The sequence below is a fragment of the Dromaius novaehollandiae genome, chromosome 1 (assembly GCF_036370855.1).
Source record: "Dromaius novaehollandiae isolate bDroNov1 chromosome 1, bDroNov1.hap1, whole genome shotgun sequence".
In the NCBI taxonomy this organism is placed as follows: domain Eukaryota; kingdom Metazoa; phylum Chordata; class Aves; order Casuariiformes; family Dromaiidae; genus Dromaius; species Dromaius novaehollandiae.
This window is the reverse complement of record NC_088098.1, coordinates 57,166,465-57,183,689: the sequence shown is the minus strand read 5'-3', so window position 1 is coordinate 57,183,689 and position 17,225 is coordinate 57,166,465. Positions and strand designations below refer to the sequence as shown.

At 43.6% G+C, this 17,225-nt stretch overlaps 1 protein-coding gene across 2 annotated transcripts in view; it reads right to left on the bottom strand.

The window, feature by feature from the left end:
• The window catches only part of NUAK1 (NUAK family kinase 1), a 51,196-nt gene extending 35,062 nt beyond the window's left edge, over positions 1 to 16,134 (bottom strand). The window contains exons 1-2 of one of the 2 annotated variants that reach the window (XM_026117954.2): positions 15,672 to 15,792; positions 3,830 to 3,891 (exon numbers count right to left, since the gene is read on the bottom strand). Coding sequence is in view for 1 of the 2 variants with exons in the window: in XM_026117955.2 (XP_025973740.2) it covers positions 15,672 to 15,977 (306 nt within the window). In the remaining variant the exon portion in view is untranslated. Of the gene's footprint in view, positions 1 to 3,829; positions 3,892 to 15,671 lie in introns of both variants that reach the window. The other variant, XM_026117955.2, reaches the window with a different exon arrangement.
• Positions 16,135 to 17,225: the final 1,091 nt, after the last annotated feature.

Below are 17,225 nucleotides of genomic sequence, written 5' to 3'. Positions count from 1 at the left end.
AGAAATTATATCTGGAAAGAAACTGGGGTAGGGGATTTCCCTGAGACAATGGAGGTTCATAATTGTAATTAAAAGAAAAAAATGTTTTACAACCTCAACTGTGGATCACTCCTTAATAGATGTTAACCAGGACAGAATGCCACATTCACTGAAAAGATGAAAACTGCATTTATAGTTAATTTCTGGTGAAGTTGCCAAGCAGATGTTTATTTTTGGCTTCCACATCTACTAAAGCCAAATGCTACACTGTATTGGAATTTCACAAAGTCTAACTGCTTTTCTTCCAGGTTACAATTTCATTGGAACAAAAGAAAAAGAAAAGCTGACTTCACTTATAAATTGGAAAAAAATCTGGTAGCATCCGTTTCTATCATGTCTGTTTATATCATAGTTTAAATAAGGTTAGAATTGTGCAATTATTATTGATCAACTTCCAACTGCAGCACAACTACATCCAGCACATGTGCAAAAGAGGAAAAGTCACTGGAAGTGAATCATGTGTCAGTCTTTTAACTTCTGCAAGTCTATGTGCAAACTGTTTAGCACTAATTAAATTACTGGGAAGTCAGGTTAAAGAGGAGTGAAAGAATTCACAAGCCCCAAGTTTACTGTTCCCAGTGTTATATAGGTATTACAGATTCCTCTTCCAAAAACTGGAAGATAGATTTCACATTAATTTGAGGCTTGATCTCACAACTACCATAGCTGCTGATGTAATGAAAAATGCTAACCTGGGGCAGCAGTGAGGGATTTTAATTCAATGTTGTTTTTTTCATTGTGAATAAGCAGTGAACCACACTGAAGTAATCCCCTGAAGTGGGAGTGCACACTGTTCAAGGCACTGATTTGGGGATGAAATGCAAAACCAAGATTCTGACTACTTTCTTAGAAAAAGCCCTTTATGACTTTCTTAAGCAGCCTGGATCTAGTTCCAGGTGGAAAATAAGTGTCCTGCAATTCCTCCCAATAATTTAAATTGGAAATGGAGTTATTCACACCCTCTAAGCAACTGTTGCAAACTATTGCAATGTGCTGCTAAATAATTGCCAAATAATGGTAACCTCACCAGTTACCAGAGTCTCTAAAGTGATTTTGCATATGTTTAGGTGAAAGGTGCTATATCAATGCAAGACTGCAATTCACATTAAACAAAGGAGGGGGTTGGACACTGTTTAAAGTCTTTCTTACAACTGTTTTTTTCCAGCAAGCCACCTGACAGCACATTTTCATTCATTAGTAAGTCCTACTGAAGGAAACTGGGTAAATAAATGTAAGTCAGCTTATTCTCTCTTTCACTAGAGCATTTTATGAGTTCAGAGAAGCCTCAGAATCACTGAGAGGTTTGTACATCTTTACAACATCTCTTCTGTCACAAGTGGTAAGTCTTGTATGAACATTTTAATTTTGCTCTCCTGGTTCTGCAGCCCTTCAAAGCAGATTAAGAGTTAATTCAACTGAGAGAGAAAGTATTGTTTCACTGTGAGAATTACAGCAGAACTTGGAAAACTTGGGAAGATTCCTTCTTTTCAGAGAATTTCCATACTTTTGGGCACAACAACAGTAATTAAAATCTAGTACCATGCTGCCTGACCACTTCAAATTCCTAATTAACTTAGCGAGACTTTTAAGTCTGCCAAGATTTTAAAGTCAAGTTTAGAGTTCAGGCTTTTGGGTTAACATTCATGAGTTGGCATTCATTATGCAAGGATGGTGGACCACAGAGATCATATGACAGAATATACACAGATGTATGCAAATGGGATAGTCGGAGGGGTTAATGACACAGGACTAGAAACTCAGAAGCAACTATAACCAGTATAATTCTCTAAATTAGTCTCAAATGGGTCAAAAGATAAACGCTGCTTCCTGGTGGGAATCTAGTGAACCATAGTCCCACATCCTATCTGGAAAAATACTTTCAAAAACAAAAAGATTGGCAACTGTGTGTATGAAGCCTCACCCAGGTTATTTTGCTCCAGGGCTTGCGGATTGCTTTGTAATATTAAATTTGTTTTTGTAAAAGCACTACTTCAGCATCACATTGTCCAGCCTGGACGTTACCTATTTAACATTACCTTTTTGGAAGGGACTGTCCTCGAATTTATGGCAGAATATGGTAGAATTGCTACAGAGGGAGGAAAAGACTTTGCTAATATTTCTTCCCCATCCATCTCTGATTTCTAAGAAATATTTATACTCCTGAAGGTAAAGGAACCTCCTGTTGTTCCTTTGTATTTATCAAAAGTAAATTACCAGGGCCACCCCAACGGCTCAGTGGAGAGAGTAATATAGAAACAGGAACACTCTGGCTCCCTGCGGCCAGTTGGGCTTGGAATAGAGAGCGCTGTGACAGGGTGAAGAATGAATTATGCTTTCCTACAATGAAGTGGTTGGCTATCAAGCAATTTTGCAGCCTTAAAAGTATAATTCTTGCTTTCCCTGCTACGAGAGAAGCTCATGGATACTGGCTGTTGTTACAAGTAGTTACGGGGAGAGTTAACTTTGGAGGGGAGAAACGGCAAACCAATTTTCTTTTTTCTAGAGGAAAAAGCTTTTGGCAAAGGACTCCCCCAGACTGTGTGATCTCCAGGACTGCTGCCACCTTCTTCAGCATGCACAAACACCTCTTTTGGCACGCACTTTGGCCAGGGTCAGTCGAACAAGGGAGAATTAGCACTCAGATTTCTGGGCTCCCTTTGCCAAAAGCTAAGATGTTAGGTAGTGCTACAGCAGCAGCACAGGCTTCCCACTTCACCCTGCCAGTGACCTTCGCACAGACTTGGATATATCACCTTCCTCAGGGTGAGGAACAATTCCCTCTCACACTGCTCAGTCCAGAAATTCATCTCAGCAAATACCACAAATCATGTCATGCCGAGGAGGACTATTAAAGTGGTGCTGTGCAATGTGAATTGCTGTCCACAAGGGACCGGAGCGAGAGACTGCCTAACCCATTTTGTTTAACTTTTCCTTAAACAAGCCTGAAAGGGGAAGCTGCATTGCTACTCTGGAAATTACCACCTTCATCTCATTTGAGCCACGTATTCCTCAGCTAAACTGCAGAAATAATTTAAGACCAACTCCCAAATAAGACCCCTTTCAACATTTCCTGCGTTTCCTGGAAATATATTACCTCTGATGTTGCAAACTAAAAGGAGATGTACTAATTTAGGTGAGTTAAAATTCTTTTAGTAGCCCCAATAAACTCAAATGTCAAGCTAACTACTTGGATTTCACTCGCCTTGCAAACAAAATTTTCACATTCCTCAAAACAGCAACACATCACATCACTGTAGCGCTGATCATTTCCAACTTGGTCCTGCCATAGCGCTTGCACATACCACGTAACTCACTCCCTCGCACCCCGTTGCCCAGGGCAGGAATCAACAGAACTACACAAGCGCCTTGCTGCCAATAGAGCAAGCTTAGTTCCCCCTTAACAACAACTGCTTTGTGAAGCCTGCTTTAACGTGCACGTCGCGGCCTAGAGGTGTCAACGTTTACTGGGTTGTTTAAGCACCGTTTAGAGTTTTGCTGGGCAGATAAGAAGAATAACTTGTGTGTACAGCGAAACAAAGATACAGCTGTTTGTGCCAAGCATTCAGTTCATGGCAATACTTCATAGGAATTATTCTCTGTAACAACTGAACTGTCATATCCTACGACTACATCCCAGGCAACCTCCCAGCTGAGCTCACTAAGGCTGCTGTCTGATGCGTTCTACATACAAACACCCAGAACTACCCAGATGTTCTCTATGTAAAACATTTGGTTTGAAACACGCAGCACTTCTTTCCAAAAAGCCATTACATTTGTTTAATGGACTCACACAGTTCAACTAAAACATCCTGGAGCAGACATTTGACTGCAACTCTACTCTACAAGCCCCACCTGCAAAAAGAAAAAAGAAAGAAAAAGTAAATGAGAATGCTTTACATGATTTACGCTGTCTTTATGATCAGCCAGTTCATAAAATACAAGCTTTGCTCTACAGACAATAACACAAATTGCTTTCAAGTGTATTGTTTAGTCCTTGCCTGTGTTAACCAAATATTTCAATTGAAATAACGGGCCAAATTCTACTCTTCAGTTTACAACAGTGTTAATGTAACTGTGAGCAGCATTTTATCCACAGACATCACAAGAGATGTGATTTTTTTTTTAGTTTTACACTCAAAGTGAGTGAATAATGATATCTAATAATGATAACCAGTCACATTCATGGCTACAGAGTTTTCTTTTCATCTGAGAAAGGCTGGAAGGAGGTTAAAGTACAGAATGAAATTCTTTTCCCTGATGAATTCCTCTCTAGTAATACGCAATCCACAATGAAGCATTTCATAGGTCCCATTAGAACACACTTTCATAATGAAATGTCAGACAGGATGAACTGAGAGAACACATTTGTTTCACAGAAATAAAGAGACGGAGAGAAAATCCTCATATTGTACACAGAATAAACCTGCTGTGGAAAAAGAGGGCTAGTGCATGGCCTTGATGTAAATACACCACGCAGTCTAGCTGAAGGCCCTTGTTCTTTCCAGGACCTAAGGACTTGAAGCAGTATGGAGTAGTGACCAAATGTGAAGGAGATACAACAGCCTGGGGGCTATGGAAAAGGTGGCACCATCGCTTCTAGCATGTGCCTAGACCCACGAAAGAGGATGTTACTTTACCAGTTATCTTCCTAAGACTGAGATGGTTACACACGTATGAGACAAGGCTAGACTCAGTGAAGCGCTGAAGCCATCGTAGATCATCCTCTTTGTGGCTCTGCCACAGATGCTCTGGATGACCTTAGGGAAACCACTTACCCCCTCGGCACTCAAACTACAGCTGTAACAACAGGGGACAGAGCTTAAACCCACAGAAGAGTGTTTCTCTACTTCACCTTACTTTGGCACCCCAAAGAAAATAAATATTACCAGAAAAGGATATCTGTGCTTGCCAGAACTGCTCCCACCGTTCAGCTCCTGCTCATCCTGGGCTGGCCCAGGGTGCAACTTTTTCACCTGACTAGCTGACCCAGCTAAGCTGATACAACATTTAAGTATAGATACTGCCTCAATTCCTCTTCAGAAAAATGGAGGGAATAATTCTACTTACTAAACAAAAGAACTGTGAGGCTATGAAAGAGTTTGTGAGGTGCTCTGATACTAGGGGGATGAATGACACATAAAGCCTATAAATAAATACAAATGAGGGAAAGTTGAACTGTACAAAAGGAAGAGGCAGCTTAGCATAAAGGACACTGCATGACTCATGTATAAGCCTGGTTAAAAATTTATCTTCCTGAGAGGGTAATGTGGATGTTTCTCAACTGTACCCCTATGCAGGTCAGCTAAGCCCATGCCAAATCTATTCTTGGCGTCCGAACCAAGTGAATTATAAAAATATGTATAGAGTCCAATTAAGCCTCCCCAAAAAATCCAGCTAATCCTAACTATCACATTACGGTTGTCAAGTATAGGTCCAAATGTCCTGCTTACTACTGTATCTGAAATACCCTTGTGCTCAAATAGTAGTATTGCCTTCTAGCAGATATTTTACCAGCATTCTTGTCTTATATTACTATGCAGCTATTTCATGCTCTAGGCTGTGCAGGGTTAGAGCATTCAACAACCAGGGAGGTTTCACTCTTCTGTATTTCCCTTTTTCCTGTGCCAAAATGTTTCAGCAGGAACAATGAACTGCAGCATGGCACTGCTGAAATCACTGCTAAGAATGACGTTGTTTCAAGTTTAAGGACATCTTCAGGTGCTCTAGCTTCCAGGACTACCCAATGGGCTAACAGGCATTCATGCCTTGCAACAGACATAATTAAACTCCATTCTAGAAGTAACTTGATTTGATTTATGTAGAATGCAAAGGCAAAAATAAACAAATAAATGAAAATTCCAAACATATGCCATAGGAGTTGGTTTTTTTTAACAAATGCTTAGCAATCTTTCTCCATTAAACTTATGTGCAAAAGGCTTAATCTTTTGGTATCAATGACAACAGAACACTGTGTTTAACAAAAACGAACATCTGTTTAGTACCAGAAAGATCAAACAGATATTTTTATCCAATCCTTGTTGCTACCTTTTGTTATCAGCACCATAAAAAATATTCATACTCACTTTTAAAATAACATTGGTATCTCAAGAAAAGGGAGATATCATTCATCATCAGGGGTTTTGTGGAGATTAGAAATTGTAACAGAGATGAAATCCCTTTTTTGTGTATGGGAAACATGATATGGAGGCTTTGTAATTTCCAAGACCTAAATCTTTCTGATCTATCCATGAATGGCTAAATTTAGTCTCCAAACTTGGAATAGTGTCTTTTCACAGGAACAATGAATTTCTTTTCTTTTTTAAGTCTAATATCCCCTAACTACTGTCCCTATTCCAAGGCACTAGTGCTTAAACCCAAACATGCTGACTCAGCTCTCCATCACAGCGAGACATTAGCATAATTGCAGGTCCCTCAAGCAGCCAGACCTCAGAGCGAAGACATTTGGCTCCTCCACCATTTCTACTTAAGTTGTCCCATATGACAGCAGTGGGGCCAGAGTAGCTATGGGGCTCTGGGCTTAACATAATATCTAGGGCTCACCACAAGCGGATGTCCCTGAGGAAGGCAAGGCGATAAGGATGGAGTTGCCTTTCCAGTATTAATGCTGTGTTAGAGACAGCTCTGCATAGTGTGCAGGACCTCTCCCCTTCTGCAGCATCCAAAACTGTCCTTGATCTACTCTGAAATGACATAGTGGGAACAAGGAGGGTTGCAAGTGGCCTGAACAGGGTTGAGTAGAGTTGCAAGAAAAGACCTGGGCTGAGCAGGAACATGAAGCGAGCAGGGTTGTGAAGAGAAGGGTTTTCTGTTATAGTTGGGGCTGAGGTGAGGTGAGAAAGCTAGTGAGCTAGAAGGGAAGGCTGAGGAGTCACCCTGAAATCAGCTGTATTGGTCTAATATTAACTTGACCACCTTCAACTGTCATTTTTTGGTCTGGTTAGTAGAGGTCACTGGAATAGATTCTGCAGCCATGAAATAAGTTATAAACCACTAAATAACCTGCATTTATTTTGTGATTTTGCCTTTACCTACAACTGGCCAGGACTACTTCAAGCATTCCAGTCATGTCCTTTTCCCACAGCTGCTTCATTGTTGAATATCTTTTTTTTTTTTAAAGTGTAAGAGGAACTAACCATTACAATATTTTATTATTTTCCTCCATGTGTAAGAGCAGAGCCTGAAAAAATAACACTTGAGAAAGATCCAGGAGTTGCATCCAATAGTGGGCCAGTGACAGTTTTAAGGGCTGACATCTTATAAACCATCAAAGCTAGTGGCAAATGCTATCTGCCTTTGGAGAGTTAAGTATTAATACTATTTATTAGTTTAAAAGAATGAACTGAGGTGATTAGTTCAGGATGATTGACATCCATGGTGATTAGTTTAAAATATGAAAAATACTGAGCTAAAATGAGAGCATTAAACAGTGTATCAGCAATAGATGGCTACAGTCTGGCACCCTCCACCCATCTCCCATTGTAGCATGTAGTAAAGGTTACAGGAGGGCCTCTACATCTATGCAACATCTGGCATTTTTGGTGTGGGTCCAGGCTGTTTAATCAGGATGGCCAGACACCATAGCCTCATGCAATATCTCACCCAGCCCCCTAGTGTTCAAAGGTCTGGGATCCTCTATACAATGTACCATGTTGTCTGCGAAGACATGGTGATAAATATATTCTGTTTAAAAGCAGATACTTCTCAAATCATAACTTGCAGATGCTCGAAGTCTTTCATGTGGGTAAGACAAATGAGAGCCATAGAAACTGATTTTGTAGCCAGGGAGTACAGGAAGCAACAGCAGGAGAACACTATTGAAAGCCTGGATACACTTATGGCTTTAATGAATTGGTCATCAAATATAACAACACACATACGCAGTTTTTACCTTGCTTTGTAGTTCACTCCCTGCCCCCCCCCCCCAGCTTTCCCCATATATCTAGCGAAGTGGAAATTATTTTGAGTTTAGTTTATTAAGTGGACACACATGGTACTCACATCTGTTGGAAGATATTTGAGGGAAACACTGACAAATATCATTTGCATATTTAGTAACAGACCTTTTCATCTGAGACACATTTCCTCTGAAATACCAGCTATTCCAAGCTCATTGACCCATCAGGGGTAACAAGAAGAACGTTTTCTATAAAGTGTCAGGTGCACACCTGGGCAGTTGAGACAAAGCCTGACTTAGAAAGGAGGCAAGGAAGAGAAGAGATCAGCGCCTTGTGTAGGTCGAAGATTCCCATGCCATAATATGCACGTCCCCGGTGGCAAGCAAACCAGTAAAACTGTACATCAGAGCTGGGCACTGGCAGCAGCCACTGCCCACATCAGGAGCTGTGGATGCTCCAGGCACTCTGCACAGAGGAGGAGCTGGCAGCGGCCACCGCCACTTCTTCCTCCCACCCCACGCCTGCAGGCACACCTGCACTTCTGGCTCAGAAGCATCAACTAGGGCTGAGGCAGAAAACATGGTTTTGGTCCCACTTTGCATAGGTAGAGGATGCAAGGGGACAGCAAGTAAAACAACAGTGTCCTAGCATGAAGAACCTGCTTGTACAGTAGGAGGGGATGCTACGATACAAGCCTCCTGGTTGTGGTCCAGGAGACCAGAGACTGAGGCTCCTGTTGCTGCCACCAGCCAGGGAGCTGCCCACATAAAGGCAAAGTCAGCTGTCAGGCAGACTGTGTTGATGAATCCCTGGCACGTGGCATTGGAAATGTGCCCCTTATGCTCTGCATTTTGATTATCATACCTTTACCCATGTTGACCTGCCTGTGTTCATGACTGATATACCTGGGACTGTTTTTTAACCCACATACAGCATTCTTCCCTGGCACTGCTGTGGCCACCATGTGCCTCTTCCCAATTCTTCAATCCAGCAAAAACTCTAGTTATTTATTTACCAGACAAAACACAGACTAACTGCGATTACAGTTCTATAAAGGATAAACAACTGCTAGCAAGAACTGCACATTCCAAATGGTTTTATTCAATATGTATGACCCCGAACGACAATATATACAATAATTGTCTCCACATGTCAAATCCGCATTGTGGTTCTTAAAAAATAATAATAATTTTTAAAACATATGCCACCAAAAACTCAATATATTTTATCTCTATCTAACAAAAGACATTGTGCAAGCAATTTCCATTCTGTTGAGTTCTCTCGTATATGGTGCTTTGAAACCATTTGTAAAAATGCTTAGGTATTTTTACAGTGTTTTAAGCTGAGGACTGCATTATAAACATTGGTTCAAACTCTGCTGTGAATTTCAGATTTAGTGAGATCACGGTGTACATATACCAGGCCAAAATTTGCCCATTAATTAATCTAGCTTCCCTACATTAAGTAGTACCCCTTCACATAGGGATATACTGAGACACAGGAAAGTTAACTGACCTGTCGAAAATTGCTCAATCTAATGAAAAAAGAAGCAACATACCCTCAAAACCTTCTAATTTGTTTACGTCTATAAGACTCCAACATTTCTGAAGGAATATTACTTGCTGCTCAGTCAAGGCTGAGGAAGAACATGTTGTTCTTTACTTTGGTAAAGGATTTGACAAACTAATATATTTGATGACCCCTTACTGGCTAGTCATTAATTCAGACTTTTATACCACTTAACTGTACTCCTCTGAACCAAACTGCTTCTCTAACAGGACTTTTGAGCACAGAATACAATTATTTTGGACTACTGTTTTTCACCTAATAACCTGCTGTAATCAGTAATTTCTGTTTGCAGCCCTTGAAGTTCAGTTCTTCCTTGACATTTCAGTTACACAAGCATGTATGTGAAGACTGAATGAAGTAATTTTTTACAACCTGATGGTAACTCCTACTGTAGTAAGCCTACAATATTCACTACAAATCACATGAGATTAAATTTGGTGTTTTTTTTCTCTGTTACCTTTAATTCAGGGTCTCAGAACATAGCTAATAATTAGGGATGGAACAAATAACAAATTAACAACAAACTATATGCAAGCCCCTATGCCCTTTCCAATTTCCATGCATTCCAGATCCAGAATTTCCATGCTTTGGTACAAATTGTACAGAAGACGACTGAAGTTTCAGGAACATGCCTTTACCAGCACTGTGAAAACGTGTCCAAACTTAGCCACGTTATGAGTCTCTAAAAGAACACAGTCTGCACATCTTCAGGGAAAAAAAAAAAAAAGAGTTAGGTTTTGGCACCCATGTTTTGCAAGAACCCCTCTTCCACTGAGGAATCTCTGGCCCTGCATAGCTGTCAGGCGGCTGGAGAGGTGCATGCAGGACCCACTGCAGCCTGCAGGCAGCTACGAGCAGCGGCGAGCAAAGCAGCGCCTTCCGCGCGGGTCACGGCGCTGGCATGCAGAACAAAGGCAGAGGCAGCAGCACAAGCGCAGAGGGGTCAGCAACGAAGAGCGAAGCTGAATGTCATGCAGGGACAAAAGCTCCAGGCAAAGAGAGCGAGCAGAATGCCAAAAGAAGGAGAGACTGAGCTCTGCTGCTCAGCTGTCATCTGCCAGACTCTGATGTTACCTACTCCGCATGCCTGGAAAATCAGGTATTAGGTTGTGCACTCAAAACTAGCAGACACTTCTGATGATTTTGGCTTTAATCTACAAATTTTTCTTTCTCATGTATAAAATGGGGTTAGTGATACAAGTCATTATTACTGTTATTCATGTGTATTATCATAGCTGTAGAAGCCACATTCAGGAATCAAGATCCTGCTGTGCAAAGCACTGTACAGGCGCTTCACATCACAGCAGTGTTGAGTAGATACTTCCACTAGTGTCTGCAATAAAGGGAGATATTTTAATAAAAACAAAGAAAATCTCCAAAGAATAAACAGTTCTGTGCCACATTTGGACATTATTCTGCAAAAGATGCATACTGAATGACCAAGATAAAAATAAATATGAAGTAGTGGCCCATGTGCTAAATGAAGCAGAAGGTCTGAGGGAAAAATGGAAGTATATCATGCCATTACAATCATATGATAATTCACATGCGTAAGAGGGAAGAGCGGGATACTGACACTTTCTATTTGTGGAATGTTTGACTTTGCAACGTTAACATGCTTTCAACATAACTTTTTTTATTAACTGGGAGAGTCCAGTTCTTGAAGGCTGCCAGAATGCTTCCAGTTCCTCGTACGGAAGATACGCTGAGAAAACAAAGGAGAATTTGTGTGTCCAGGCAGTCAGTAGTGAGCCACTGAATCACAGCACATTGACCGCTAACCAGGCTTGAGGCTCCTGGCTGAGGCACTTGAAAGCCACAGACAGCCACCTTCTGCCTTATGGCACCAGCAAAGCAGACAAGAGAATTGGGACAAATGTCCTACCTGGCTTTCACTGTCCCTGGTGACCCATGGGCACACTTTTATCTTGTCACTTGGAATTGTAAAAAACCACACTGCAAACAAATGAACGGCTGTGTGGCGAAGAAGGCCTTAATTCCTGACATGACAGAGCTGTCATTGCTGGTATTCACGCTTTGGTTTTGCCAAAATACAGAGAAATACAATCTGCAAACCAAAGTCTTCCTTCAATATATAATGTTTCTGTTTCAGAGTTTCAAAAACCCTGTGTGGATTTCCAGAATCATCACAAAGAAGAGTTATTTCAAAGTGAAAGGTTTTCACTGGAATAGCATATGAAAATAGTTCTGTTGATTAAGGGTTTTTTTTTTTTTTTTAACAAAATTTGAATTTGGAAACCAATTTCACCTGGCAACATCTTTCCACCTGCATTTCTACACAAAAAAGATAAATAACACGCACCACTAACCATAACACGCCTGCACAAATATGCACCACATGCCTGGTTTTCATATTAGGCTGCAGCTTGTCATCATTTCCCCAAATAATTAACTTGCTAGAGGAATGGCTAGAGAAGAATAGTGCTTCCTCCACCTGCTGGTGAGGAGGAAGAAAAGATGTCCCGGCTCTGCGGCGGGGGGGGGGGGGGCTTGTGCAGAGGCCCCCACAGCTATTCCCTATTGCCTCCCATGTGCAGCCTCAGGAAGGAAAGGGAGAAAAGCTCCTTGCTTTTGCAGAGAGGAATATCTGTGTTGCAGACAGATGATAACTGAAAGGAAATGTAGGTAACGCTGGCTGCTTCATGAGAGGTTATAAAGAACGACAGGCAACGCCAGCAAGCTCCCCGTCCAGTGCTGGAAGGGAGAACGCAAGACTCCCAAAGATGCCAGGGTATTAAACTACTGAGCTCAGCTCTGCTGCGAGTGCTTTAGGCAGCACAACGGGCTTTCTTTCATCTGCTGTCTTCCCTGTTTTACAGAGCAACATACTGCTTTACTAAGATTAACAAAAATGTATCCATGCAACACTAGGCAGTGCCTTCTGTACAATTTCAGAACTGAAAAAAGACAGACAAACAGACTGGAAATGCCTATCTGTTACTTAGAGCTGCATTGCAAGGAGTACGTACTCCAGTGGGACCCTTTGCTTGCAACAGAACCGAGCAGCATCTACCTTCTCTGCGTACGTTGCATGCCAACGGCAAGAGACAGTCGATATCCCTCAAATCTTCGATATCCAGCAAATCTTATGCTGACATAAGGGTAACTGGATTTCTTGGCTAACAAATACCGAATGTGTAACATGAACAAAAGTTCAGTTCTTTAGTTTAACATGTGCAAGATGACAAGTGGAGAAAGCAGCCACAGAAATGTCAACATGAGTGCTACTTCACAGGCTTGCAATATCATCTCTTCATTCTTACACTTACTAACAGGTGCATTAATTTAAAATATCGTAAGTTACACAGCGTACACTGAGCCAGTAATAATGAAGGAAATCTTGCTGGCAAAATCAGGCACCTCATACGTCATGTGGTGGGCATTACTTTAACTGCTTCGTGCAGCACACAATACTGTCTGTAGTCACTGTGGTAACTAATACACAAATTCACATAAGTTGTTTCCAATAACAAACTAAATATATCATACAATCTAGCCTGGAGCTTTACTGCAGGAAACTTTATGATCACATTTCAGGGAGATAAAAGGAAAGATAAAGATACTATACCAGTTTGAACAAACATAACGTGTTGAAAAGTGCCAAATATTACTTCCATCCAAGTCAACAGGGATCTTGCTATTGATTTTGAATGGCCCAAGACTAAAGCATGTATATACCTCAGACTGAACTGTCTTCTCACCCTTTTATTTCATTAATTCAAATTTGCCAATTTCTGCTTCACGCTTGAGCTGTTTATTGCAGCCACACAGATGGCAGCAAATCCAAAGTTAATGTTTCATATTAAAGCCTGGCTGATCATGCAAATATCTCTATGAAACGCTGTACAGCTGAAGAGGTTGTTAGCGCACAAAAAGCGGAAAGGCCAAATATGAGTATAACTTGGACAGGGCTGACTACTGGGAACACAATGTTGCTTCCAAGGTCCAGGTTTGCAATCTGTTACCATCCAGCTTCAAATACCTGCTTACCACTGAGTAAAGAAAAAGATGATTAGCTAAACCAGTAACAGAATGGGAAGCAAACAGACTAAACTAGAGTGACCTTGGGACTCTTGCTACCTAGCTTCTGGTTTTAGACACTTTGCATTGGAAGTCCCGGCAGGAACGGTGCCTACCACATTGCTCTCTCTGTGCATCCCCTGCTGGACACACCGCAGCATCCAGGCAAGCTTTTTCACGCTGTAAATGCTGGTGACTAATAAGAACAGAGGAGAAGAAGGGGAAGGGAAGGACAAAACCTGAAGGAAAACTGTCTCTCTCTGAGCAGGGAACCCTGACAGGCAGACTGGTCATCGACAGAAAGCCATCTGCAGGGGACAAATTAATGTTCACTGTGACAGTCAGACAAGGAAACCGTCAGAAAACAAGAAGTGTTTTCTATTCACTTTGGTCTGGCTGGATTCCTGACAACTGGCTTTTATTCTGTAGACAGACGAAATGTGGATATTTTACGTATACTCACAGATGTGGAAGTTCAGATAGAAACATTACACCCAAACTCAGCCATAGACTAGTTAATAATTATGAAGTGCCATACGCCAAGGGTTATATTACTACAATATAAAACTAACACCCCCGTAAGGATTTCTTTAGTTTCTACATACCAGTTGATAGCGTGGGTGTTACATTTTTATTGCACTTAAGATTCTATGAGTATTTTTATTTTCACTCTCTCCATTTCTGCTCAGACCGTATCGTCTAAGCGTCATTTGCTGTATAGCTTAAGTGCTTGACAGCTAACAAAACATGGAAAGACCTGATACGTTGTTAGCTTGGAGTAGAGATAGGTCTACACTACATCCTTTCCTCTGAGAGGACCCTTCCCAAAACCATATCTGGTTTAAACTACAGACCATTTTTTTCAATTGATCAAATCTTTAAAAGAGGTGTTTTCAACCTATTTGTTCATTTGCTAGATTGTGTAATCCACCTCAAAGTTATCTACCTATAAAATGATACTTCGCAAGTAATACAGCCTTAGAAGCTTTTTTAGCCTAAAACTGTAAAATAGCCAAGACAGCAAACTTTAAAAATCATACACTTGGAGTGAGCATGTGCAAAGATGTCCATCTCTGGTTTCTCTTTAGCCAGCCTCCAAATGAGCTAATAAACTGCAAGCATACATGATATGACTCTACAGCTTGGCTGAAACTCTCATTTTCACTGTCGACACAAAGATATTCAGTTGCAAAGTAAACGTCCCTTATTAAAGCCATTGCATCTCCAATTTCTTTTGCTGTTTTACAGTTGCTTCTGCCTCTCGGTGCATGTTGAGCTCGCAGACAGCCGAAACAAGAAAAAGATAAATGAAACAAAACCTGTAACGTCACTGGGGAAATGCCTTGCTTTTATATGAAGTCTAGTGAAGAATCAATTAGTCTGCTTCGTCTGAAAGGCTGCATTAAGAGCTCTTTAGAAAAGCATCTATTTCTCCGGGCGGGCTTTAAAGCAATCCCTGCCTCTCACTCGCCTGTCCACTGTGACCGGTTACATATTTCAGCGAAGGGAAAATGACAATAACTCTGACTAATATGTACACTTCTTCAATCGCATTTTTGTGCTCTGCTGGAGCACTGCACTGACGAGGAAACGCCGAGGCTGAGTTATTACAGGACAGTCTCAGGCTGCTTTAATTCCCGAGCCTGCCGGCACAACCGAGCGGTGAAGCAGATCGTAAAAACCACCGGGGCTGGGCTGCAGTCCCTGCAGCTTTTTTAGGTGTCAGCAAAGTTCAGGTCACAAAAGTATGACTGAATCACAGCGTTTTTAATTTAAGGAGCAACCGTGAGCATGCCGGCGGTGCTTTATGAGCTGCCGGGGAACGTGACAGGTTTCGCTAGAGCGTTAATTTCCAGGTGGGAAAGAATAACTAGCAGTGGTGCGCCCATGTGTAAAAATAAAAACAATGAGCCACCCGATTTTTCCAATAATAATACACCATTTTTAAAAGCACTGGTGTGTGACTACAATACCTCTCCCCCCTCCCAAAAAATAAAAAAATAAAATTGCTCTCTCGGGGCTCTACCGGGATGCCCCAAATCGGCTTTATTCTGAAATAAGTGTTTAAAAAAAAATCCCCAAGCCGAAGGGAGCAGCCCGCCTTACCACTCTGCCGGAAAACCTCTCGATGGCCCGCTTGACTTTGCCGTAGGTGCCTTTGCCCAGCGTCTCCTGCAGCTCGTAGCGGTGCTTTAGGTTGTGCTTGTGGTGATGCCGCTTCACCCCCTGCTGCTTCCTCGGCTCCGGGGCTGCCGCCGCCGCCTGCGGGCGCGGAGCCTCCGCGAGCGGCTCCTCCATGGCCGCCGCCGCCCCGGAGCCGCCGGCGATGCGGCAGGGCTGCGCGGGACTGCTGCTGCCACTGCTGCCGCTGCCGCTGCCGCAGCCGCGGGCGGCCGGCTCGGCGCCCTCCATGCCCCGCGGCGGCGGGCGCGGGTGTGCGCGCCCCGCCGGCCTCGCAGCCTCTGCCTCAGCCCCGCGCCGCCACCGCGGGGCGGGGCGGGCGGGGGGCGGCGCCCCGGCTCCCCGCCCCGGCGGCGCTCTCCGCGGGGAGCCCGCGCCGCCACCGTTGCCCCCGCCGGCGGCCAGCGGAGGGGGGCGGGGAGGGGCGGTGCCGGCGGCCGCGCCCCGGCGGCAGCGGCCGGGTCGGGGCCTCCTTTGTGCGGCGGCAGCGCTGAGGCGGCGGCGTTGCCAGCGGACGGGGCCCTGCCGCCGCCTCCTGCCCTCCTCGCGCCGCCGGGCGGCCGTTGCCCCGGGCGGCGGAGCCCAACGGCCCCTCGCCGTGCCGCCGCGCCGGCCTCGCGCTCTCCTGGGCCCGGCCGGGTTGTCCCGCAGTGGGGAAGCCCACCTGCAGGTGGGCACCCACCCACCCATCCACCGGGGCTCGGCCCCGTATGGCACCATGCTCACACCTGCGGTGCATGGCCATGGACGGGTGTGTGCGTGCAGCCACCCGCCTGCCCCCGCCCCCCCCCCCCGGCTGGATGGAGGCCCGAGTGAAACTCTATGCAGTTGAGGGCCAGAAAGTTGCTTTTCCAGAAAACGCTGGTTTTCCCCAGTAGCCGAGCGGGCGAGGGTTTCCTGTAGGGTTGCCGTGTGATTAGGCCTGCTAGGAAAACACAGGCGCACCCAGCCCTTGGCAGGGAGCGGGCACTGTTACCCGCTCCGGGAGTTTTTCACCAGCAAGAAACCTCCCTGGGCCCAAACCCTGCTGTGATTTACCTTCACACAGCCCAGTGCCAAGATCTGGGGCAGACGGAGCCCTCACCTCTGCTTCCAGGGACTTTGAAATGCAAATGAGTGTCAATTTTACACTTTTCCTCGTTTTAAAGTAAGCTGGTTATTTCTCTTGCAAAGGCATCTTGAAAACTTAAACCAATGCAGGCATATAAATTATTGCCAGGGTTAAAATGTATCAGATGTTTCCTTTAGAAAAGGCGCCCTTCCCAAATCTGTGACTGGAAGATTGATGGTCTCTGTTTTAGCAGAAGTGGGAAATTTTTTATGTGGAGTGAAATCACTTCGCCATTTTTCGACATGTGTAGTTTGCTGGACAGATGCAAAGGCCTGCATCTGAAAATCCTGACTTTATGTCTCCTTCTCACTGACAGTCTTTAAGGTACAAGTTACAGCCGGGACTGTATTTTATAAAGGTAATGTATA